The sequence below is a fragment of the Tupaia chinensis genome, unplaced genomic scaffold, assembly GCF_000334495.1.
Source record: "Tupaia chinensis unplaced genomic scaffold, TupChi_1.0 Scaffold143992_1, whole genome shotgun sequence".
NCBI lineage: Eukaryota > Metazoa > Chordata > Mammalia > Scandentia > Tupaiidae > Tupaia > Tupaia belangeri.
In genome coordinates, this window is record NW_006203843.1 from 171,161 (window position 1) to 196,808 (window position 25,648).

At 37.9% G+C, this 25,648-nt stretch overlaps 1 protein-coding gene across 1 annotated transcript in view; it reads left to right on the forward strand.

Annotated features, from left to right (window-relative positions):
- WNK3 (WNK lysine deficient protein kinase 3) overlaps positions 1-25,648 on the forward strand; it is a 279,743-nt gene that overhangs the window by 121,069 nt on the left and 133,026 nt on the right. The window contains 5 exon segments of the mRNA XM_027767181.1: positions 6,056-6,144; positions 14,119-14,338; positions 18,800-19,094; positions 19,963-20,156; positions 21,547-21,696. Of these exon segments, the coding sequence (XP_027622982.1) occupies positions 6,056-6,144; positions 14,119-14,338; positions 18,800-19,094; positions 19,963-20,156; positions 21,547-21,696 (948 nt within the window).

Below are 25,648 nucleotides of genomic sequence, written 5' to 3' on the forward strand. Positions count from 1 at the left end.
TATTCCATTGAGTATATGTGCCACAGTTTTTCTAACCATTCATCAGTTCGTGGGCATTTAGGTTGTTTCCATGACTTAGCAATCGTGAAAAGTGCCACAATAAACATCGAAGTGCAAGCACTTTTTTGATTAAGTATTCTTCTGTCCTTTGGGTAGATACCAAGGAGTGGGATTGCTGGATCATATGGTAATTCTATTTGTAGATTTTGGAGGAATCTCCAAACTGTTCTCCACAGTGGTTGGACCAATTTACAATCCCACCAGCAGTGTAAGAGAGTTCCCTTTTCACCACACCCCCTCCAGCACTTACCATTTTTTGTTTTTTTTTAATCTTAGACATTCTGACTGGGATGAATCAATTTTTTGAAAGAAAAAGGGAGGGAGGATTTTAAAGAATACAGGGGCCTTAAGAGTAGTAGGAGTGAGCTGGTAAGTGTTTAACAATTGATTCTTTGAAAACAGGAAGAACACTGATTTCTAGTGATGACTGATTTTTGTGGTTGATATAAATGTTTCTACAGTGACTCGTTTCAAGTTTCCAGTGTGGTCTCATGGAATGCAGACCTAGGAAGAAATGCACAGTGGTACTCATTATGTGGTATTTCTACCATATAGATAAAATAGCTATAAACAACATCAAATACATATGTGATAGTAAAATACAACACAATACTTAAGGAATGATGTTTTTAATATTTATTACTTTAGATTTTAATACCAGTTATATAACTAATAGCAATGTAGCTAGTAGTTATATAACTAATAGCTATATAAATGGTTGTGTTTAACAATTGACCTACAAAATTTCTAAAAATATAATAGTTCTTGTGAGATGGTGTGAGCTTGCTCAAGCACATCCCGTATGTAATATATTGATCTTGCTTAAATCCTGACTTGACCAAACCAACTCCAGAAAAACATCATTTAGACAATTTTGAAAATTTGAACATGGACTGGGTTTTAGATGAAATTAAGGCATTATTGATCATTATTCTAGGGGGGATAAGGATATGAGTTTTTAGAGGATTTTGCCTTAAGGGTACATGTGCTTGCCAGAGAGAGAGAGAGACAGTGAGAGGGAAAGTGAGAAATCACCCCCCAGAGAGAATAGCCACATCACAGTCCCTTCTCCTTCATTTTCTTCTAGGGATCTTGGGCATTCCCACACTTATACATGGCATGATTTTCAAGCCATAGGGTCTGGGACTTGAACTGTGGTAGGCATGTGGGAGTCCAGCAACATAACTGCTATGCCATCTGCTTGTCCCAGGATATAATTTTTTAAAAATTCCTATTAGAGAAGTATACTGGAAAATATATGGGTGAAATTATATGATACATGGGATTTGTTTTGAAATATTCCAGTATATGAAAGGGAGAGAGGGATCAATAGCTTAAACAAGGTTGACCAAATTTTGATTGTTGTGGAAGCTAGTGATGGTTACATGGGACTTCATTATAATATATTAAGTATATTTGAAAATTTTTATGAGTCAAAGGAAAAGAAAAGGCTAAGATATTTATTTAGATTAGGCTTATATTTTAGAAGGCCATAAATAGAAAAGGATTTTGTTCTTTTTTTTAAAAAATCTTAATTTATTTAATTCCATTTGTTAATATTATTATTATTGTGATTTGACCAGAGAGAGAGAGAGAGGGAAAGTGAGAAGGCAAGCTACCAGATCCAGGACCCCTGAACCATGGTCAGTCATGTGGGAATCCAACACCCCAACCATCACGCCACCTGCTGGCCCTTGATTTTGTTCTTGATATTGTTTGTTATAGCTCCTCAATTATTGAGTCATTGGAAAAGTCATGATGCATTTTTGCATAGAAAACCATGAAAAAACATGTCATGACTTTTCTGATGATCCAATATTTTTATCATTAATACTTAGGAATAGAGCAAGGCAATGATTACTCAGGTCTGGAAATGGATAAGAGATCAGTAGAAAGGTCAAAAGAGAGTGTTTTCCCTGTAGAATGGCATAATTCCAATTTTTTGAATGATTACTTGATTATCTTATATTAAAATCACAAAAATGCCATATCACAATTCAGATTTCCATCTATCTTAAAACTTCTTGAATTTGGGGGAACCAGCAATTACCGTAATGGCTATGTCACTGGACTCCCACGCAGTCAACCATGGTTCGCATCCGGGTCCTGGTGGCTTAGAACTCACGCCAGGCGCATGTGCATACGTGCCCAAGATCCCGAGAAGAGAATGGAGAAGGAATTGCGGCGTGACCATCCCCCCTGGGGAGTGATTTCTCTCTTTCCGTATCTATGTCTCTCTCTGTCTGTCTGGCGAGCACACGCGCCCTATAGCAAAAACCTCTAAAAAAAAAAATACTTCTTGAATTTGGAGTCCAAAATAACTCCTAATCTCACCAGATATATCTAGTATATTAAACTGGGCTTTTTTATTCTATGTCTTGTGAGGTACAGGGACTGGACTAGAAGGAAATCTTGGATTGCTTCATCCCAGTATGGCTATTCTTCTGATTATACTTTTTTGCTTTTAGTTTGACTTATAATTTTATATTACATGAGTCCAGTAATCTTACTTTATTTTTTAAAATCTAAAACTCACAAATAAAAGATAATAGAAGGTAAAATCATCAGATTCAGGGCTGGCCCTCTGGCTTAGTAGTTAAAGGAGGTGGATCTCATGTGGTTACCTCACAGTTCAAGTCCTATAGCCTTGGCAGCTTGGAAAACGCACTGGGCGCAGGTGCCTGCATGCCCGAAATCCCAACAGTATGGAAAAATGGAAGAGAAGGGATTGTGAAGTGACCACTCACTTTCGTGGGGATTGCTTTCTTCCTCTTTCTCTCTCTGCTGAGCATGTGTGCCCTGTAGCAATAAAGGGAGATTCAGGCAGCTAAAACAATTATAAGAACATTTTAAATGATTTGGATCTCATTTATTTGTGTTGAATTCCTAGAAACTGATAATTAGCTTGAGGTAGGGCCTCTTAATACCTTAATATTGCTTAAGGATAAAAATAACAAAGATTTTTCAGAAGCTTTTATCAAGTCAGCCTGTGGTGCTGATAATGCAAAACCCTGTGATACTGGCTCTCCCTCTACATGCCAGATGTGTGCATGCTCATAATCTTGGTTGGCTAGGAGTGGACCCTGGTGTCAAAACCCTGTTGGGCAGTGCCTGTTTCTGTGAGTCTGTCTAGCATGGTATTAAAAAACTTTGAAAAATGTTTTTATTCATGTGAATATATACATTTTTATGCATATATAAATAGATATATACAACAGTTTCTCATAAAGTTCATGGGAAGTGCACCTTATGAAAAAACTATAATGGATTTCATTTTATTTGCTCCAGAATAGACTTGTACTTTTTAAAATTTGAATTTGTCAGAGGGTGTGTGCACTTGTGAGAGAGAGAGGAAGAGGGAGAGAGCACTCTCTCAGTGGGGTGTGGTCATACTGCAGTCCTTTCTCCATTTCTCCACCCTGTTAGGATTTTGGGCATGCACACACATGCTCACAGTATTTTTCAAGTTGCCAGGGTTAGAATTTGAACCACACAGTCAGCCATGTGAGATATAGCTTTCTTAATCACCAGGCCATGAAGCTGGCACAGAAACTTGTATTTTAATTAATTTTTTCACAAACTTTTTGAAGTCTCCTTATATATGTACATACACACATAGATATTGATTGTTCATTGCTTCTAGGCAAGAATTCTAGAGGACTTTGAAATATATTAAATTGGGGGGGGGACGAGCAGTTGGCATAATGACTATGTCGCTAGACTCCCATGTAGTCGACTGTGGTTTGAGTACTGAACAGTGGCTTGTGTTTCCAAAATTCCCGAGAGGAAAATGGAGGAGAAGGGTTGGAGAAGGAATTGCTGCATGGCCATCCCCGGGGGGTGATTTCTTGATTTCTGTCTTTCTGTCTCTCTTTGTCTTTCTGGTGAGCACATGTGTCCTATAGCAAAAACCTCTCCAAAAAAAAAATAGATATATTGAATTGAAATGTTTGAAGTGGAGTAGCCATTTATTTTAATTTTTTGAAGATTATTATTATTGTTATTATTTACTGTCCACAGTATTTATTTATCAAGAGAAAATATTCTTTAGCCCATTTATTCATGTTTCATAGTTCAAGAACATGGCATATTGAATTGAAATGTTTGAAGTGGAGTAGCCATTTATTTTAATTTTTTGAAGATTATTATTATTGTTATTATTTACTGTCCACAGTATTTATTTATCAAGAGAAAATATTCTTTAGCCCATTTATTCATGTTTCATAGTTCAAGAACATGGCACCAATCCAATGACATTCTTTACATTCCTAAATCAGTTTGTACTCTGAAAGATACCAGCCTTACTCATCTCTTCAAAATCTTTCATGGCATCATGATTTCTATAGAAATCTGCATATGTCTTCATTCTTGGTTCAGTCACAGCAAACTTATAGACAGCTGCAACACTCGGGGATACAATGATACCAGAAGGCCATGCATCTGAGGTTTCACCAAAGTACTGGAAGCCATGGCAATTATTGTGCCTCAATACCAGTGTCCTTCCAGGCTGAAGAAGAATGAACAATTTTTTTAAATTATTTTATTTTGGGACTAGCAGATGGCGGAATGGTTATGTTGCTGGATTCCCACATAATTGGCCATGGTTTGAATCCTGGACCCGGTGGCTTGAAACTCTCACCGGGTATGTGTGTGTGCATGTCCAAAATCCCAAGACGAAAATGGAGAAGGGACTGTGGCATGGCCATACCCCCTGGGGGGTGATTTCTCGCTTTCTGTCTCTCTTTCTCTCTCTGTCTCTCCAGTGAGTGTAAGTGCCCTATAGCAAAATTCTTTCCAAAAGATTATTTTAATTCATTTTTTTAGATTTTTGCCATAGGACACATGTGCTCACCAGAGAGGAGAGAGTCAGAGAGACAGTCAGTGGGAAAGTGAGAAATCACTTCTTGGGAGGATGGCCACGCTGCAATACCTTCTCCTCCTTGGATTTTGGACATGCATGCACATGTGTTCAGCATGATTTTCAAGTTGCCAAGTCTGGGTCTTAAATCGCAGTTAGCCATGTGGGAGTCCAGTGCCTTAACACTACTGGTGGCCCCAATTAACAATTTTTTTTTTATTCCAAGAAAATACTTGTGTATATTTTGCTAATTGGGACTATACTATGTGTACATTTTGGTATCTTACTTTTTTTCTTCACTTAATATTGCATGTGAGAATTCCCTATGTCATTAATTACTTTGGGAATATTTCTAGTTTCTGTATAATACTATCAAACATATGTAATATGTGCAATTTTTCCTTTGTTGTTGGAGATTTAATTATTTATAAATTTTCACTGTTATTTGTAGAGCTATGGCAAAATACTTCCAAAAATATTAGTAAACTTACTGATACAGGGGCAGCAGGTGGTGTAGTGGTTGAGATGCTGGACTCCCACATGGCTGACTGTGGTTCAAGTCCCGGACCTGGCGACTTGCTTTCTCACTTTCTCTCCCTCTCTCTCTTTCTTTCTCTCTCTTATCTCTGGTGAGCACATGTGCCTTATAGCTAATTTTTAAAAATAATAGTGATAAATAATTTAAACTTGGGGACAAGCAGATGATGTAATGGTTATATCGCTGGCCTCCCATGTAGTTGACTACAGTTTAAGTCCTGTATCCAGTGGCTTAAAACATATGCTGGACATGTGTGCATGCATGCCCAAAATCCTGAGAGGAGAATGGAGATTGAAGGAGAAGGGACTGTAGTGTGGCCATCCCCCCAGGTGGATGATTTCTTGCTTTCTATCTCTCTCTGTCTCCAGCGAGCACATGTACTTTATAGCAAAAAAAAACTCAAAATTTTTAAAAATAATTTCAAACTTAATGCTTGCGCTCATGCTCTCTCTCTCTCTCTTTCTCTCTCTATATATATGTCATTCAAAACTTGAGTCCAGTTTAGTGATAAAAATGATGTTTAATAGATGTTACGTTAACTTGAGTTTTTAATTGCCTTTTTTTTTTTTTGACTGAGAAACTTATTTTTCTTTTCCCAGGGCATAAAACCAGCCAGCTTCAATAAAGTCACTGATCCTGAAGTAAAAGAAATCATTGAAGGTTGCATTCGTCAAAACAAATCTGAAAGGTGGGTACAAGTGCAATAAAATAACATAAAGGATGCATTTTTCTCTTACCTTGCACTGAGTCATTTTGTGACCTTTCAGTGATCCTGGATATGACTTTTGAATGGAAGCCAAATCATGCTGTCTAGAGTGAAATGTATCAGAGTATGTTGTTTGCAGTTTTAGGCTTTGATATCAACTGGCATTTGTTTGTGCGTATGTTGTGACAAGCTTTCCTGCAACTGGTATTTCATCACTTTCAGCCATGAGTTTAATAGTCAGTAGGCCTTCACAGGTTATCTTGCTTCTAACATTTATGAATAGATAGATTTTTTTTTATTTGATCATATATCCTTGTTTCACAATTTGTGACACAATTTATTTCTCCTATGGACAACTCTTAGTTGTCTAACTCCTTAGTCTTAACTTTTGCTTCCCTTTAATTTGAGTTTTGGGTAATTGCTGTCTTAAATTGTCTTGATTTGAGGGCTGGCAGGTGGCATGGTGGTTAAGATGCTGGACATCCTTATGGCTGACTGCAGTTAAAGTCCTGGACCTAGAAGCTTGCTTTCTCACTTTCCTTTTTTCTATCTCTCTAGTCAAATTAAAAATTAATAATAAATAAAATTAAATAAATAATTCTTTAAAAAGTTGTCTTAGTTTTACCTCCTTACTGATGATTATTAATAAAGATGATATATATTCTTTATAGAAATTATTTCCACCAGTATTTCATTGAACCTCATTTTTTTATTTTTTAAAAGAGAGATTTTTTCCTATCAGGTACATGTGCTCACCAGAGAGACAGAAAGTGAGAAATCACCCCCTGGGGGGATGGTCACACCGTTATCTCTTCACCTCCATTTTTGGATTTTGAGCATGTACACGTGTGTGCCCTGCGTGAGTTTCAAGCCGCTGGATCCAGGACTTGAATTGTGATCAACCATGTTGGAGTCCAGCGACATAACCATTTTGCCACCTGGTGGTCCCAAATCTCCTCACTTTTGTTAATTTGTCTTTCATTAAACCTACATTTAAGATTGCATAATGGAGAATATAAAGCCACTGGGGAAAGGTCTGTTTAATTATAGCTTTATTATAGAACATTATTATTATTTGTACAAACAGACTACATTTAGGTATATTTTTAAAATTCTGATAAAATGTACATAATGTAACATTTACCATTTTAGCCATTTTAAGTGTAAAGTTCAGTGGGATTAAGTACATTTACATTGTTGTATAGCCATCTTCACTTTCATCTCTAGAGAAATGAACAGAAATTCAGTACCCTTTAAACAGTAACTCTTCCGTCTTCCATCCATCCTCTGGTAAAATGTATTCTACTTTCTTTCTCTATGAATTTGTCTATTGTAGGTACTTCATAAAGATAGAATCAAGTGATGTTTGTTCTTCTATGTCTGGTTTATTTCATATAACATAGTATTTTCAAGGTTGGCCCAGATTGTAGCATTTATCAGAATTTCCTTCCATTATAAGGCTAAATAATATTCCATTGTAAGTATGTACCATATTTTGTTTATCCATTCTTTTGTTGATGGACACTTGTGGTATTTTTATCCTTTGGCTATTGTGAATAACACTACATGAACATTGGTACACAAGAATCTATGTGTGTACAAACTTTCAGTTCTTCTTTATATTTACCTAGAGTGGAATTGTTGGATCATATGGTAATATTGCATTTAACTTTTTGAGGAATGACCAAACCTCTTTCATAGCAACCACATCATTTTGCATTCCACCAACAACTTAAAGATTCTAAGTTTTCAGCATTCTCACCAACACTTTTTAAAGATTTTTGCCATAGGCATGTGTGATTGCAAGGGAGACACAGATCACCTGCCAGGGGGTTGGCCATGCCACGATCCCTTCTCCAGTCTTCTCTTGGGATTCTGTACATATACACTAATTCATGCCTGGCATGATTTTCAAGTCACTGGGTCTGGTAATTGAATTACGGGAACCAGAGCCTTGACCACCACATCACCTGCTGGCCCCTCTTGTTTTTTAATAATAGCTTCCTGTGGCCAGCAGGTGGTGTGGTAAAGATGCTGGACTCCCAACTGTGCAACTGTGGTTCGAGTCTTAGACCTGGTGGCTTGAAAATTACACCAGGTGCATGTGTGTGTGTGGCCAATATCCCAAGAGGAGAATGGAAGAGAAGGGATTGCTGCATAAACATCATGCGGTGGTGGTGGGGGGAGGTGATTTCTTACTTTCTCACTGTCTCTGTCTTTCTACAGTGAGTACATACATCCTATGGCAAAAAAGAAAAAAACAAAAGACCTTGAAACAAAAATAACCATCCTAATGGGTATGAAGTGACATGTCATTGTGGTTTCGATTTGCATTTCTCTAATAACTAATGATGTAAAGTACCTTTTCATGTGCTTATTGGCCATTTGTATTGTATCATTGCAGAAATATCTGTTCAAGTCATTTGTCCATTTTTAATTGAATTCTTTCTTTTGCTGTTGAGTTATAGGATTTTAGACATGCTTTTTAAAATGATGCTAAAAATACTATATGAAAGTAGCTGTTTTAGTTTGAAGTCTGTTGTTTCTATAGCATTTTTTTAAAAGAATTATTTATTTAATTTTATTTATTTATTCATTTATTTTACTTTGACCAGACATACACACACACATACACACACACACACACACACACACACACACACACAGAGAGAGGGAGAGAGAAAAAGCAAGACACTAGGCTCCAGAGGTTCAAGACTAGAACTGTGGTCGGCCATGTGAAAGTGCCCAGCACCTTAACCACCATGCTACCTGCTGGTCCCTCTATAGCATTTTAATGATTGTCTTTTAACAAAGAGCACTGGAATATTACAAAGGGGTCATGGCATGTTAGTATTAGAAAGAGTACAGGCTTTAACATCAGACTGAGTTTCAAATCTGAACTCACACTTAGCCACTGTGATCTTTTTTTTTTTTTTTTTTTTTGGAGAGGTTTTCGCTATAGGGTGCCTGCGCTCGCCAGACAGACAGAGAGAGACAGAGAGACAGAAAGCGAGAAATCACCCCCCAGGGGGGATGGTCACGCCGCAATCCCTTCTCCTCCATTCTCCTCTCGGGATCTTGGGCACGCACGCACACGCGCCTGACGTGAGTTTTAATCCACTGGATCCAGGACGCAAACCACGTTCGACTACGTGGGAGTCCAGCGACATAGTCATTACGCTAACTGCTGGTTCCCGCCAGTGTGATCTTGAGAAAGTTACTTAGTCGTTTCTCAAGACAACTATTATTTTGATGGCTAAAAGGATAATGAATGTATATATAAACAAAAAAAAAAACAGAATAATAAATATTTGATAAATAATATCTTCTGCCTTAAAACTGGTTAATTTGGGCAAGCTTATCCTTTCTTTTTAAGAGTTTTGCCATAAGACACCGTGCTCAGCAGAGAGAGAAAGAGACAAAGAGAGGGAAAGTGAAAAATCAGCTCCCAGGGGGCATGTCCACACCACATTCCCTTCTCCTCTATTCTCCTCTTGAGATTCTGGGCATGTATGCACACATGCCCAGCATTATTTTCAAGCTATCCATTCTGGGATTCTAATCTCAGTTGCCCATGTGGGAGTCTAGGGCCTTAACCTCTGAGCCACCTGCTGGCTCCTGCAAGCTTATTTTGTTTATAACACTGTCTTAGTTGTATTTGCGTCTCTTTTTTTTTTTTCTGGACAGGTCTTTGCCATAGGGTGCGTACTCTTGCCAGAGGGACAGAGAGAGACAAAGAGACAGAAAGCAAGAAATCACCCCCGAGATTGGATGGCCACACTGCAATCCCTTCTCCTCCATTCTCCTCTCAGGATCTTGAGCACACATGCACACGCACCCGGTGTGAGTTTAAGCCACCGGGTCCAGGACTCGAACCGTGGTCGTCTACATGTGAGTCCAGCAACATAGACATTACGCTAACTGCTGGTCGCATATTTGTCTCTTAATCATTAAAAATGTAGAGGGGAACCAGCAGTTGGTGTGGTGGTTAGGACTCTGGCTCCCACATGGCTGACGTCAATTGGAGTCTCAGACCTGGTGGCTTGCTTTCTCACTTTCCCTCTCTTTTTCTATTTCTGTCTCTCTCCAGTAAGTTTACATGCCCTATATCAAATTTAAAAAAATAATAATAGCACATTAAAAAATAATAAATAATTCTTTTTTAACAAATGTAGAAAATTGGGGTCAGCCCCATAGTATAGCAGTTGAATGCTGTGCATGAAATGTCAGCTCTCACATGTCCAATGGTGGTTCAAATCTCAGCCTTGCTGGTTTCAAAGATATGTTAGGAATGTGTGTGAGTGTGTCCATATTGCTAATACATAGAGAAATAGAGGATAAGGGACTATGCTCCATTGGGGGTTGTTTTCTTTCTTTTTCTCTAGTGAGTGCATGCATCCTCTGGCATGTAAAAAAAAATTATGAGGGAACCAGCAGTTAGCGTAATGGCTATGTCGCTGGACTCCCACGTAGTCGACCGCGGTTCGTGTCCCGGACCTGGTGACTTAAAACTCACGCCGGGCGCGTGTGCGTGCGTGCCCAAGATCCCGAGAGGAGAATGGAGGAGAAGGGATTGCGGCGTGACCATCCCCCCCCGGGGGGTGATTTCTTGCTTTCTGTCTCTATGTCTCTCTCTGTCTGTCTGGCGAGCACACGCGCCCTACAGTGAAAATCTCTCCAAAAAAAAAAAATTAAAAAAAAATTATGAAAGGATAGAGGATGGGGGCCAGCAAATGACACAATGATTACATTGCTGGACTCCCATGTAGTCGATTGTGGTTCAAATCCCAAACCTGGCAGTAGGATGCATGCGCTCGTGCGCTCACGTGTGTATATACTGCAAATCCTAAGAGGAGAATGGAGGAGAAGGTATTGTAGCATAGCCATCCCCTGTGGGGGATGATTTCTTGCTTTCTGTTTCTTTGTCTCTCCGGTAAATGCACATGCCGTAAAGCAAAAATTTCTCTCTCTTAAAAGAATGTGTATAGGAATGAAAAATCCTTAATTTATAGGATCCATGCTGTTTATGTTTTTTCTGTTTTAAGTATATAGTACAGGAGAGGCTCTTAACATAGATATTCCAGAATACATCAGTTTCAGCTCTCCCTGGTCTGTAATGTAAATAGATTAAATATTATATATGTTTTAAAAGTTAGTAAAAGAAAAGCATATTAACCACTTCAGCTTGTAAAACAATCTTTTGAAACCTTGTCCATAATTTCTCTTCAGGGATGATTAATCCCTGATACTAGTATAGGGTTATGTTTGTTATGTGTACTCTGGCCTAAAATCAGAGTTAAATACTTTAAGAAAACCACTAAACTTTGCTGAACCACATCCTGTGGCAGTTCCTAAAGATTAGATTATTGTTATTGGAGAATTAATAATATTTATTACTTCTATTTATAATATTTATAGAAGAGTTTAAATTTCTAATTTCTAGTTTATATATATCTGGGAGAGTTTTTAGTTTCCTTTGCTAAAAATCTGTTGTTTGAGTCTTAGTAACTTAAGCCAGTAGTTTAGGGAAGCCAGTCAGGCTACCTAATACTTCTTCAATTCTGTCAGTGCATACTTCTATAAATATATATGTTAAACTTTTTATCAAAATATGTTACTGGTAATAATTTATCTTTAGTTAAAGTCCCTGCATATGCTGTATAGTTGGAATTTCTTTATTTCTCTGGTAATGAGTTGTATAAAAGATCTTATTTATTTATTTGTTTGTTTATCTAACCTTATTTATTTATCTAATTAAATTTGATCAGAGAGGGACAGAGAGAGAGAGAGAGAGAGAGAAAGTGAGCTACCAGGTCAGGGACTCGAACTGTGATTGGCCATGTGGGAATCCAGTGCCCTTAGCCACCAGACCTCCTGCTGATCCCCAAGATCTTATTTTTTTTAATCTTATTTATTTATTTATTTATTTTTGGAGAGGTTTTTTGCTATAGTGCGCATGTACTCGTCAGAAAGACAGAGAGAGACAGAGAGAAAGTGAGAAATCACCCCCCGGGGGGATGACCACGCTGTAATCCCTTCTCCATTCTCCTTGGGATCTTGGGCATGCCCACACATGTGCCTGGCGTGAGTTTAAGCAACCAGGTCCGGGACTTGAACCATGGTCAGCTAGGTGGGAGTTCAGTGACATAGCCCTTACGCTAACTGCTGGACACCCAAGATCTTATTTTTGAAAAAAATATGTCAAAGAGACAGAGAGGGAAAGTGAGAAAGCACTCCCTGTGGGGCATGGTCATGCCATAATCCCTTTTTCTCCATTCCTCCTAACTTTTGGGATTTTGAGCATGCATGCACAAGTAATTGGCTTGTTTCTCAAGCTACCAAGTCTGGAACACAAACCATGCAGTTGGCCTTGTGGGATCCAGCTGCCTGAACCACCAGGACATAGGCTGGCCCATGATCTGATTTTTATAACAAGGTAGAGTAATAGTTTTGTTAATAGAAATCTAGAAATACAGCTGTTATTTTGATATTATTTTTGATATTATTTTTAATAATTAGAAGATCTATATCTTGCTTATGATTGGAAAAAATAATGTTATATGTATTTTGTTTATCCACAGTAGTTCTCCATGTTTTTATACCTTTCAGTCTTTCAGGTTTTGCCATAGAGTGTAGACTTTTAGTATATATTGAATGGGGATATACAATATCTCTTTCATAGTCTGATTTGCTTCACTTAGCAGTAAATCTCTCATATTCATCCACTTTCTGTTGGATGCCAAGGTCTTGTTTTTCATGACTGAGTAGTATTCCACGGTATACATGTGCCACATTTCTTTTAAAGAATTTTTTTAAATTTAATTTTTATTTATCTATAGGACATATACACTAACCAGAGAGAGGAGAGAGAATGAGAAAGCAAGGCTCCAGGTCTGGAACTCAAACTGTGGTTGGTCATGTAGCAGTGCAATGCCTGAACCACCATGCCACATGATGGCCCCTGTGTCACACTGTTTTAATCCATTCATCTGTTCATGGATATTTGGGTTGGTTCCGTGTCTTAGCAGTTGTGAATAATTTTTCAATAAGTATGAATGTGCAAGTCTTTTTCTGACTGAGTGTATTCCTATCCTTTGGATAGTTACCCAAGAGTGGAATTACTGGATCATTTGGCAGTTCTATTCATAGGTCTTTTAGGAATCTCCATATTGTTCTTCACAGTGGCTGTACTAATTTACATTCCCACCAACAGTGTAGGAGAGTTCTCTTTTCATTGCAGCCTTCCCAGCACTTAACATTGTTTGTTTGTTTTTAATCTTAGCCATTCTGACTAGAGTTAGGTGGTATCTCATTGTGGTTTTGATTTGCATCTCCCTTATGATAAGGGATGTTGAACATTTTTTCATATGCTTTTTGACTGTTCGTTTATCTTAGAGAATTGTCTGTTCAGCTCGTTTGTCCGTATTTTAATTGGTTTAATTATTTTTTTGTTGGGTAAGCTCTTTGAGTTCCTTGTGTTTTATTAGTCCCTTATTTGAAGTATAGTTTGTAAATATATTCTCCCATTACAAAGGTTGTCAGTTCACTCTCATTATTGTTTCTTTTGCTGTGCAGAAGCTTTTTAATCTGATGTTATCCCACTTCTCTGTTTTTGGGATTATTGCCTGTACGTTGAGGGTCTTATTTAAGAAGTTTTGCTTACTCTGATGTCTCCAAGAGTTTCCTCTGTTCATGGTTTGTAGTGTGGGAGGAGGGTGAGAAATGGAGGAGAGTGAGAGAGAGGGAATAAAGTGGAAAAAGAAAGAAGCAAAACATTTAAGGAACTCAAAAATGGAGAATTATCTGTTGTTGATAGTGTGTATGGTAATATCTTTGACTGGACTAATATGCATGAATATCAGGGTATTCATGCTGGAAAAATTAATTTTATATGTTGTAATGATGTACGGTGATTGAATGTAAAAATAATAATAAAAGATATTTTTTGTTTATTAGGTTGTCTATCAGAGACCTATTAAACCATGCATTTTTTGCTGAGGATACAGTACTGAGAGTGGAGTTAGCAGAGGAAGATGATTGCTCAAATTCATCCCTTGCTTTAAGACTCTGGGTTGAAGATGCTAAAAAGTTAAAAGGCAAACACAAAGACAATGAAGCTATTGAATTCAGTTTCACTTTAGAAACAGATACACCGGAGGAAGTAGCATATGAAATGGTAAGTACTTCTATTGCTGTTTCCTCTGCCCCTTTATAGTGTCCTTTCTCCTCACTGCTTTTTTCCTCTAAATTTCTCCCTTTTTCTTTATTTAAATTAAGTCATTGTGAAACATATCTCTGCAGTAAAGCATATTAAATTTTTATGCACAGTACAAAGAAATAGAACATTATTAGTACCTTAGAAGCCATTTGTGTGCCCCTCTCAGTTACATTCCTTTATCTCATTACAAATTATATCTACTTTGACTTTTGTGTTGCTTATTCCTTTGTTTTTCATTAGGTTTTACCTAAATGAAATCTTGTTTTGTTTTAAAAACCTAAATGGCAATCATATACCTTATTGGTTACTAAAGGAAGGGATATTAGTATGATTAGATGAAGAATCCCAGGACAGTTTAAGTCAAAGAGTCTCTTGGTCATAGTCTCTCTTCAGCTTCCTGAAGAGTTTATAAGAATTGCTTCTGGGGAAGTCAGGGGGAAAGTCATGAATGAGTCCAGGGAAATCAATCCTGACTGCTCAGCACAGCCAGGGCAGCAGCAGGGTTGTCATGTAAAACAGAAATTAGCTGTCTGTTAACCGTCGGGTTTGATGAGGAGTGGGCAGCACTTATTTTTCTGCTTCTAATCGCTCCCTTCCTTTGGTGACTAGCCTTCAGCCCCAGTAGTAGATTTCAGCAGACAAGTATGGTGTCAGGGAGTGAGATACATGTTCATACCAGTTCTGGGTAGCTCCAGTCCTATCAGAAGGGGCAGGCAGGAGCTGCAGCAGCATTTAATCAAGACTAGGCCAGTATATATTGTCTGAGCCAGGCTCACCTGGTCATTCTGGCCTCTGGTTTAAAAGAAGGATGGGACAATGACAGTGGGGGTTTTTGGAGATAATACCTCTTAACCTGTCTATGTCTAGTCAAACTGTTCTAATTTGAAATGATTAGTTTGAATATCTGGTACACAACTATCAACCTTTACTATCTTTCTAGACTTCTTTCTCACTCCTATACTGAATTATTTATTTCCTAAATCCCATTTCTTTCCATTATTTGGCTTATCCTTCTATTTTAGTGTCCTCAACTAACTTCTTACAAAGAATACGTGGGGGGTAAACTCTCTGAGACTCACATGTGTGAAAATTCCTTTTTCTGTCTTCATATTTAACGGTGGCTAAGGCATTTTGTGTTGAATTTTGTTTATTTGTTTTAATTTGAAGTCATTGTTCCATGCTCTTCTAACCTTCATTATCGCTATTGAGAAGTCTAAAGTTGTTCTGATCTCTCTTTTGCATGTTACCCATTTTTTTAAGTTTACTCATTTTTATTTTTATTTATTTATTTATTTATTTATTTATTTTTATGGCAGCACCCCCCAACAGGATCCTAATGTTGTAATCTACCCCTAGCCTCAGCCAGCCCTGAATCTTGGGCACATATGGGCCTCCTCCCTACTTGGGTTAGCCTTGCAGAGCATTGAATTTTACCACTGTACCACTGTCTGGCCCCTGCGGGGTGTTTTGTTTGGTTTTCCTTTTTGGAAGCTCTTAATATGTTCTTCTCACTGTTGTAAAATTTCATAGTATTATATCTTTATTTGAGTCTATTTGCAGCCACTGTGTTGGATACTCAGTGGACCCTAATAGTCTACCAGCCCGTATTCTATAGCTTCAGGGAAATTGCTTGAAGTATTTTATTGATGTTGTTTACCATTATTTTCTCTTTCTTTCTTTCTTTCTTTCTTTTTTTTAGAATTTTTTGCTATAGGGTATGTGTGTTCTACAGAAAGACAGAGAGAGACAGAGAGACAGAAAGCGAGAAATCACCCCTCAGGGAGATGGCCATGCTGCAATCCCTTCTCCTCCATTCTCCTCTCAGAATCTTAGGCACTCAAGCACATGCACCCAGTATGAGTTTAAGCCACTGGGTCTGGACTCTAACCGTGGTCTATTACATGGGAGTCCAGCGACATAGCCATTACATTACACAAATGTCTTTTTTTTTGTTTTTAAAGAGTTATCTGTTCAACTCTATTATTATTATTTAATTTGACCAGAGAGAGATGGGGGTAGGGGAGTGAGAAAGCAAGCCTCCAGGTCCAGGACTCAAACTGTGGTCGACTTTGTGGGAATCCATTACCTTCACCACCACACCACCTGCTGGCCCTATTTCCTCTTTCTATAATTGTTTTTTGGATATCGGGCATCTTGGGCTTGTTCATCAATGCTCTTCTCTATTTTCCATCTCTTTGTATTTTTATTCTCCTTTCTGGCAGATATGTTTCTTTCTTATTTTTTTTTTCTTTTAGGTTTTGCCATAAGGCATGTACACTTAACAGAGAGAGACATTGAGAGGGAAAGTGAGAAATCACCACTGGGGGATTGCCACACTGCAGTCCCTCCACTCTCCTGGGATTTTGGCCATACATGCACATGTGCCCAATGTGAGTTTTCTTTTTCTTTCTTTCTTTTTTTTTTTTTTTTGAAGGGGTTTTTGCAAGGTACGTGTGGTTGCTGGAGAGACAAGAAGCAAGAAATCATCCTCCAGGGGAGATGGCCATGTCACAGTCCCTTCTGCCATTTTCCTCTTGGGATTTTGGGCACACATGCATGTGCACCCAACATGAGTTTCAAGCTGCTGGGTCCAGGACTCGAACCACAGTCGGCCATGAAGGAGTTCAGCACTTTAACCATTACACCACTTTGCTGGCTACAATTTATTTTCTAACCCTTCTATTGAGTTTTTCTTTTATGCTATCATGTTAGGAATTCTCAGAGTCCTTTTTCATCTTTTTATTTCATCAAAGGATATGTACACTTGTGAGAGACAGACAGTCAGGGAGAGACAGAGGGAAAAAGCATCCCCTAGAGGGGTATGGTCATGTTGTAATCCCTTCTCTTCCATTTGTCCATCCTGATGGGATTTTAAGCATGCACATACAATACATCCACTATGTTTTCCAATGCACTGGAGCCAGGACTTGAACCACAGTTGGCCATGTGGAATCTGGGTCCTTTAATGCCTAGGCCATTGGGCCAAATTGAGTTTTTTTTTTTTTTTTTTTTTGTCTGTGCCTTTTTTTAGAGTAAGCATGTTGATTTTTGTTTTGTAGATGCAATATTACCATACCTCTGTAAAGGTAATGTTTTCAACTTTTTCCCCCATGTGTAGTCTGTTTCCTCTAAGTTGCTGCTTTTTATTTACTGGTTTTGTGTTCATTCATCTTGTTAGAGGCTTTTCTCATATTTCTGGCAATTCTAGGCTGTTTACTCATGATTAATAGTAGGAGGCTATATTAATGTTCTATTGCTATATAACAAATTACTGCAAATTTAGTGGTTTCAAACAATACCCATTTATAATCTCACAGTCCCGTAGGTCAGAAATCCTTGTGGGCTTGGCTGGATTATCTGCTTAGCATCTCTAAAAGCTGAAATCAGGGTGTTGGTTAGTCTTGGCTTTCTTGGAGGCTCAGGGAGAATCTCCTTTCAGGCACATCCAGGTTGGAGGCAGAATTCAATTCCAGGCAGTAAAACTAAGGTCCCTATTTCATTACTGGCTGTTAGGCAGGGGTAGCTTTCAGCACCTAGAAGCTGGTCCTCAGCCCTTTCATGTGTGGCCACCCTATCTTCAAAGCCAGAAATGGCATGTCAGATCCTTCTAATGCCCTCAGCTGGTAAAAAGCTTACCCAGATAATCTTTTTAGCTTAAGGTCAACTGTGCTATATAGGAAACACAGTGATGAGAGTAATACATTCATGGGTTTAGGAATTAGGAGGGGGCATCTTTGAGAAGGCATAATTTTACCTGTCATAGGGACAAATAAGCTGATTGGACATGATGATTGTTTGCATGCATAGGACCTGTTAACTTTGGTCTCTACTGTAGAGTATCTGGGTGGGCCATTACTTAGGGAATCTCTGATATCAGTATTTTTAAGTCTTTTATCTTGGGTTAGTTATCTTAGATTCTTCAGAGAAGTATCTTTCAACCTCCTTCCTGGAGATAAGTGTCTGCTTACTGGTATTTTGCTAGCCAAGTGATTAAGTGATCTTGCTTTTTCTACATTTAGTATCTGTCCCATCCAGATCTTTATGACTTCTTAATATCTTGTTTTTAACATGGTGGTCATACTCTCCATTGTATCTGATGTTCCATAGACCAGAAATGTATAGGGTAGAGGATGAGACACAGGGACCTAAATAACTGCACCTTGAAACCTGTTCACTTAGTCTTCCTTATTTTTGTTATCTCTTTTGACTTTATCCTCAATAATAGAAGTACCTGGTGCTACATAAACTTGAGTAATTTTTAGCATGTTCATCTCAATTTTTTATTTTGCTTTGGTTTATGTTGGTTATTAATAGCATTTGGAATTTGGGAGTATAAAATGACTGCTAATATTAATAAAAAAGAAAGTGAAAGTATTAAAATGTTAAAGAAGTAATTTACTTATTATGTTTTGCTTGTAGGTCAAGTCTGGATTCTTCCATGAAAGTGATTCCAAAGCTGTTGCTAAATCTATTAGAGACCGGGTGACTCTGATAAAGAAGACAAGGGAGAAGAAGCCTACTGGCTGTTCAGGAGAACGCCGAGATTCCCAGTGCAAGTCTGTGGGGAATGTATTTCCTCGACACCAGTATACAACTTTGACCCCTGCCCCTGCTCAGCAGACTGGGGTTGAATGTGAAGAAACTGAAGTTGATCAACATGTTCGACAACAGCTTCTACACAGAAAACCACAGCAGCACTGCTCTTCTATTACAGGTAACACAGTTAAAGTTTGTGAAAGCAAAGAACTATACAATTATATTTTTTAACCTTTAAATAGTAGTTTCTGTTTTTCTAAGAATTTTGTTATCTATCATTTCTTAAGAATTCTATAGAATTCTTCTATAAAATCCCTAAAATAGGCCAAGTAGTTTCCTTATTTTAAAATTAAGAAACTATTCTGTCGAATGTCTTGTTCAAGGTGATAGTTGCATGCAGATTATAATCTATAATCTAATTTTGTTTTAGGGAACAAGTAAAATGACCTTATTAACATTTTTAATGGTCTATCATAAATCCTTTATTAAATAAATTTTGGTATTAAGGATAGAGATTATTACTCAGGAAGGAATTTTTTCGAGTTTAAGATTCTTTGTATTTTAGGCTCAAGTATAAAATGAATAATTTTCCTAATTTTACTACTGTAATGCATTCTCTTCTCTGAAAGGACACACTATTTGTATAGTAACAATCAGTAGTTATGTAAGGGCACTATTTTTTCTATCCAGTTCTAAAAAAAAGAGAATACGACACTTAAATTTTACTGAAATCCTAATGGCATAGGTTAGTTAGGAGTATACATCAAATGACCTGGAAATGGAATTGATATTTAGGTGATTCTTTTGGGGAGGAGGTTTGCTTTACTAAGAAAATTTTAATTATCCCACAATGTCAACATTTTATTACTTAATTGAGAGTTTACATGATAGCTTCTTAAAATTAATTCTGCAGTGTATATATTTTATTTGAAACTGTCTCAAGTTGTCAGAGTAAAAAAAGTATTAAATAATGACCATTACCTATACCATGTGGATGGACATTGTCCTTTGAGTTTTCCCTTCTATCTGTTGCTTCTTTGTTACAGGTGACAATTTGTCCGATGCAGGAGCTGGATCAGTTACACATTCAGATACTTCAGGTCAATCCAATATAGCCTATTCATCAAACCAGACGATGAGCTCTCAAGTAGTCCCTAATATCCTACAGGCTGAAATAAATGTTCCCAGCCAAATTTATTCATCTCAGCAACTTGTAGGCCATTATCAGCAAGTTTCAGGGGTGAGGTGAACTGTTATATTCTTAAATATGTAATAAATATTCAGGAGAACGCCGAGATTCCCAGTGCAAGTCTGTGGGGAATGTATTTCCTCGACACCAGTATACAACTTTGACCCCTGCCCCTGCTCAGCAGACTGGGGTTGAATGTGAAGAAACTGAAGTTGATCAACATGTTCGACAACAGCTTCTACACAGAAAACCACAGCAGCACTGCTCTTCTATTACAGGTAACACAGTTAAAGTTTGTGAAAGCAAAGAACTATACAATTATATTTTTTAACCTTTAAATAGTAGTTTCTGTTTTTCTAAGAATTTTGTTATCTATCATTTCTTAAGAATTCTATAGAATTCTTCTATAAAATCCCTAAAATAGGCCAAGTAGTTTCCTTATTTTAAAATTAAGAAACTATTCTGTCGAATGTCTTGTTCAAGGTGATAGTTGCATGCAGATTATAATCTATAATCTAATTTTGTTTTAGGGAACAAGTAAAATGACCTTATTAACATTTTTAATGGTCTATCATAAATCCTTTATTAAATAAATTTTGGTATTAAGGATAGAGATTATTACTCAGGAAGGAATTTTTTCGAGTTTAAGATTCTTTGTATTTTAGGCTCAAGTATAAAATGAATAATTTTCCTAATTTTACTACTGTAATGCATTCTCTTCTCTGAAAGGACACACTATTTGTATAGTAACAATCAGTAGTTATGTAAGGGCACTATTTTTTCTATCCAGTTCTAAAAAAAAGAGAATACGACACTTAAATTTTACTGAAATCCTAATGGCATAGGTTAGTTAGGAGTATACATCAAATGACCTGGAAATGGAATTGATATTTAGGTGATTCTTTTGGGGAGGAGGTTTGCTTTACTAAGAAAATTTTAATTATCCCACAATGTCAACATTTTATTACTTAATTGAGAGTTTACATGATAGCTTCTTAAAATTAATTCTGCAGTGTATATATTTTATTTGAAACTGTCTCAAGTTGTCAGAGTAAAAAAAGTATTAAATAATGACCATTACCTATACCATGTGGATGGACATTGTCCTTTGAGTTTTCCCTTCTATCTGTTGCTTCTTTGTTACAGGTGACAATTTGTCCGATGCAGGAGCTGGATCAGTTACACATTCAGATACTTCAGGTCAATCCAATATAGCCTATTCATCAAACCAGACGATGAGCTCTCAAGTAGTCCCTAATATCCTACAGGCTGAAATAAATGTTCCCAGCCAAATTTATTCATCTCAGCAACTTGTAGGCCATTATCAGCAAGTTTCAGGGGTGAGGTGAACTGTTATATTCTTAAATATGTAATAAATATATTTACTGTAATTGGAAAACGTTATCCTTAATCTCTCTCTCTCTGTTTTCTTATTTAACAGTTGCAGAAGCTCCCAAAGTTGACTCAGCCCCAGATTTTGCCTTTGGTTCAAGGTCAGTCCACTGTTTTGCCTGTACATGTCCTTGGACCTACAGTTGTCTCACAATCCCAAGTTTCCCCATTGACTGTCCAGAAGGTTTCCCAGATAAAGGTAACACCTGTTTTAGAGGCTCTGTATTCATTTAAACAAATGTAACACTGCCTAGATTTTTCTGATAGGCAAAGGTTTTCTTCATAATATCATCACAATTTAGATAAAGGTCACTAAAAGCTAAAAGATGTTTATGTTGTCCTTCACTCAAGACATTCCTCTTAAGGATGTGGTTAATATTGTGTAACTAGAATTTTGAGACATAGTTTGTATAATTGGAGAAGAAACAGAACTCAGTAAATGGATAAAAGGTTTTATTTAGGACTTTGATTTCTTCCTCTTGGTGATAATGGTTTATTCTTTGTATTAAGCTTTTTCCTTATAAGTTGAATGTGCAAACGTGTTTGTTGCAGTTCATTAGAAATAGTATTTCATAAATGTTAATTATTTTTAGCATGTTTATCTAAATTCTTGACTTTTTTTGACTCATATTTATTCCTGTCAGAGAAATAAACATTTTTCTTTCAGACTTAGTGTTACTAATTTTTGACAATAAGTAATCAGTTTTTGTGTGAGTTCATATATTAAGACTATATCCTAGGTTACCTAGGTTATGGACTCTGGACATGTGCTTGGGCTTTTCTTTGCTGTCACACAACTCACCATTCCCTGCATGTGCCTTACTTCTCTGGGGGTGAGGTAGTCTAAGCTCCTGTTGGCTTAGAATGCCTGGTTTCACTAGTAGCTGGTATATCTGCTTTTCTTCTGTGTTTTTTTTTTTTAATTTTTTTGAGAGATTTTTGCTATAGGGCGCATATGCTCGCCAGACAGAGAGAGACAGAGATACAAAAAGTGAGAAATCACCCCCTGGGGGGGATGGCCACGCTGCAATCCCTTCTCCTCCTTTCTCCTCTCGGGATCTTGGGCACGCACGCACATGCGCTCGGCGTGAGTTTTAAGCCACCGGGTCCGGGACATGAACCGCGGTTGACTACATGGGAGTCCAGCGACATAGCCATTATGCTAACTGCTGGTCCCATGTTTTTTAAAAAATTTTTGACAGGAGGTGCATGCACTCACCAGAGAGAGCGAGAGAGTGAGAGAGAGGAGAGGAGAGGAGAGAAAAAGAGAGGGAGAGAGAAAGAAAAAGAAAAAAAGCATCTTCCACTGTGGGAAATGATCACACTACAGTTCTTTTTTTCCTCCATCTCTCTCCTTTCAGGATTTTGGGCACGCATGTACACACACTTGGTGTGTGTCTCAAGCTGCCAGGTCCAGGACTTGGGCTGCACAGTTGGCCATACAGAATATAGCTGTCTTGACCATCATGCCATGGACTGGTCTCCATCTATTTCTTTCTTTTTTTCTTGAGAGATTTTTGTTATAGGGCATATATGCACTTGCCAGAAGGACAGAAACAAGAAATCACCCTCCATGGGACATGACCATGCCGCAATCCCTTCTCTTCCATTCTCCTCTTAGGATTATGGGCCTGTATTCACATGTACCTGGGTAAGTTTCAAGCTGCAGAATCCAGGACTTGAACCATAGTCAACCACATGGAAGTCTAGTGCCTTACCCACTGTGCTGCCTGCTGGCCCTGTATCTGTTGGTCACAGTTGATAAGAAAACTTCTAATGAAATTTTTAAAAAGTATTTATTTAATTTTATCTATTATTATTGTTGTTGTTGTTGTTTAGTATGCTATAGGGTATGTGCACTCACCAGAGAGACACGGAAAGAGAGAGAGAGAGAGGTAAAGTGAGAAAGCAACCACTAGATCTGGGACATGAACTGCAGTCAGCCATGTGAGAATCCAGTGTCTTAAGCACCATGCCACCTGCTGGCCTCCTTCCAGCAGATTTTAAATGCATCTTGAATTTGTCAAGTATGAGTTGACTTACAAGTTTGCTTATGAGTCTCATAAGCAAACTTAAAATGGGGATATAAAGTAAAAATATGATCCTTGCCTTCACTAGCTCAGTCTTTTTTTTTTTTAATTGTCAGAGGGCACTCATTGGAAGAGGGGAGAGCAAGGGAGGGAGAGAGAAAGAAAGGACCCCTCCAGTGGCATGTAGTCTTGCTATAATCCTTTTTCCTCAATGCCCCCATCCTGTCAGGATTTTAGGGACCTATGCGCACATGCCCAGCATGTTTTTCAAGCCACCAGGGTTGGAATTCAAACCACAGTTACCCATGTGGGTTCTGGCTTTGTATGCACAGTGCCTAACCTCTATATCATGAGGCCAGCTCACATAGCTCACAATGTTATAGGGGAAAGCAAACTCATACTTGACAAAGTATGTGTATCTATAACTGAGCTTAGGTTGTCATTTGAGTTGTCTCTTTCTTTAAACATTTTTTATCTGTTATTTGTTGTGATTTTCAAGCTACTGGGTCCATGACTCAAACCGTGGTTGGCCATGTGGGAATGCAGGTACCCTTAACCACCATGCCACTTGCGTGGTGTCTCTTTCTAAACCTATATTGCAAAGCATGTTGAAGGATACTTAAATTTACCTTAGATTCAACCTCTAAGTGTGTAGGTATTTTAAAATATATTCCCAAAACTACAAAAAGAAAAAAAAGCTTAAAAATCATTACTATGAAACTGTTATTCACTTCTTTAGAAATAAACCCTATAGAGACCGGCAGGTGGTGTGGTGGTTAAGGGCACTGGACTCCCACATGGCCAAGCACAGTTTGAGTCCCAGACCTGGTGGCTTGTTTCTCTCTCTCTCTCTCTGTCTTTGTCTCACAGTGTTCCTCTCTGGTCAAATTAAAATAAGTAAATAAATAAATAAAGTTAAATAAAATAACTTTTAACTAATGTTATATGGAAGAAAGTGAAATTAACCTGTTATCCTGCTAGATAAGGACAATTCGTTGTTTACATTTGGCATATAGCCTCTAGGTTTGTCCTTATTTCTGCATACACATATATAATTTTGTGTGTGCATACATACACATTATGTGTATTACATATATACTTTCTTTTTGTAGTCTGCCCTTTCCCCCTGATACATAGGAGTCACATTAGGAAGCATTTTGACCACTTGGGAATTTTTTGAACACTGTGGCCCAAGCTCTAGGAATTATTTTAGCCAACCTATATTTATTTCAGCCAACCTTCTCCTCTCTTCTTGAAAGGTCATCTATTAGGTTGTTGGGAAAGTCATGATGTATTTTTCTGCTTTTCTGTATAAAAATGCATCATGACTTTCCTGACAGCCTAATATGTTCATTTTAGCTATGATACTGAAATCCTTTGAGCTTTACTGTTGGGAATCCTACTGTCTGGTGTGTGAAGGTATCAGATTCAGCTCCTCTGAAACTCTGCCAGGATTTGAATGAGTTATGTGGTAAGTACAATAAATGAGAAGCCATGAGCTATACATTGCTGGGACTGACCTCAACCTCTTAGTGTATCCAACTAGCATTTACTCTTAGCATTATGATTTTTATCTGTCAGTCTGTCTGGGACAGTCCTATTAAAATGAGCATATGAGGGACGAGCAGTTAGCATAATGGCTATGGCGCTAGACTCCCATGTAGTCGACCACGATTCGAGTCTCGGACCCGGTGGCTTAAACTCATGCCAGGCACGTGTGCGTGTGTTCCCAAGATCCCAAGAGGAGAGTAGAGGAAAAGGGATTGCAGCGTGGCCATCCCCCCTGAGGGGTGATTTCTCGCTTTCTGTCTCTGTCACTGTCTGTCTTTCTGGCTAGTGTACGTGTCCTATAGCAAAAAAACTTTTTAAAAATTAGCATATGATATGCATTTATAATTTAAATTTTCCTTGTACCAGTACTGGAAACAGCATCTGGCCTTTGGAGTAAATGGACAAACTTCAGACCAACCTATGACTTTAGACTTGTCAGTTATTGGAGTTCCACAACCAGCTCTTTCGGCAGTTTCTCCTCAGACATTGCATGCTTTACATATAACTTCCCAGCATACCCAGTTGGTCTTCAACTTGAGCCTGACTGTAGAAATGGAAATTAGGCATTAA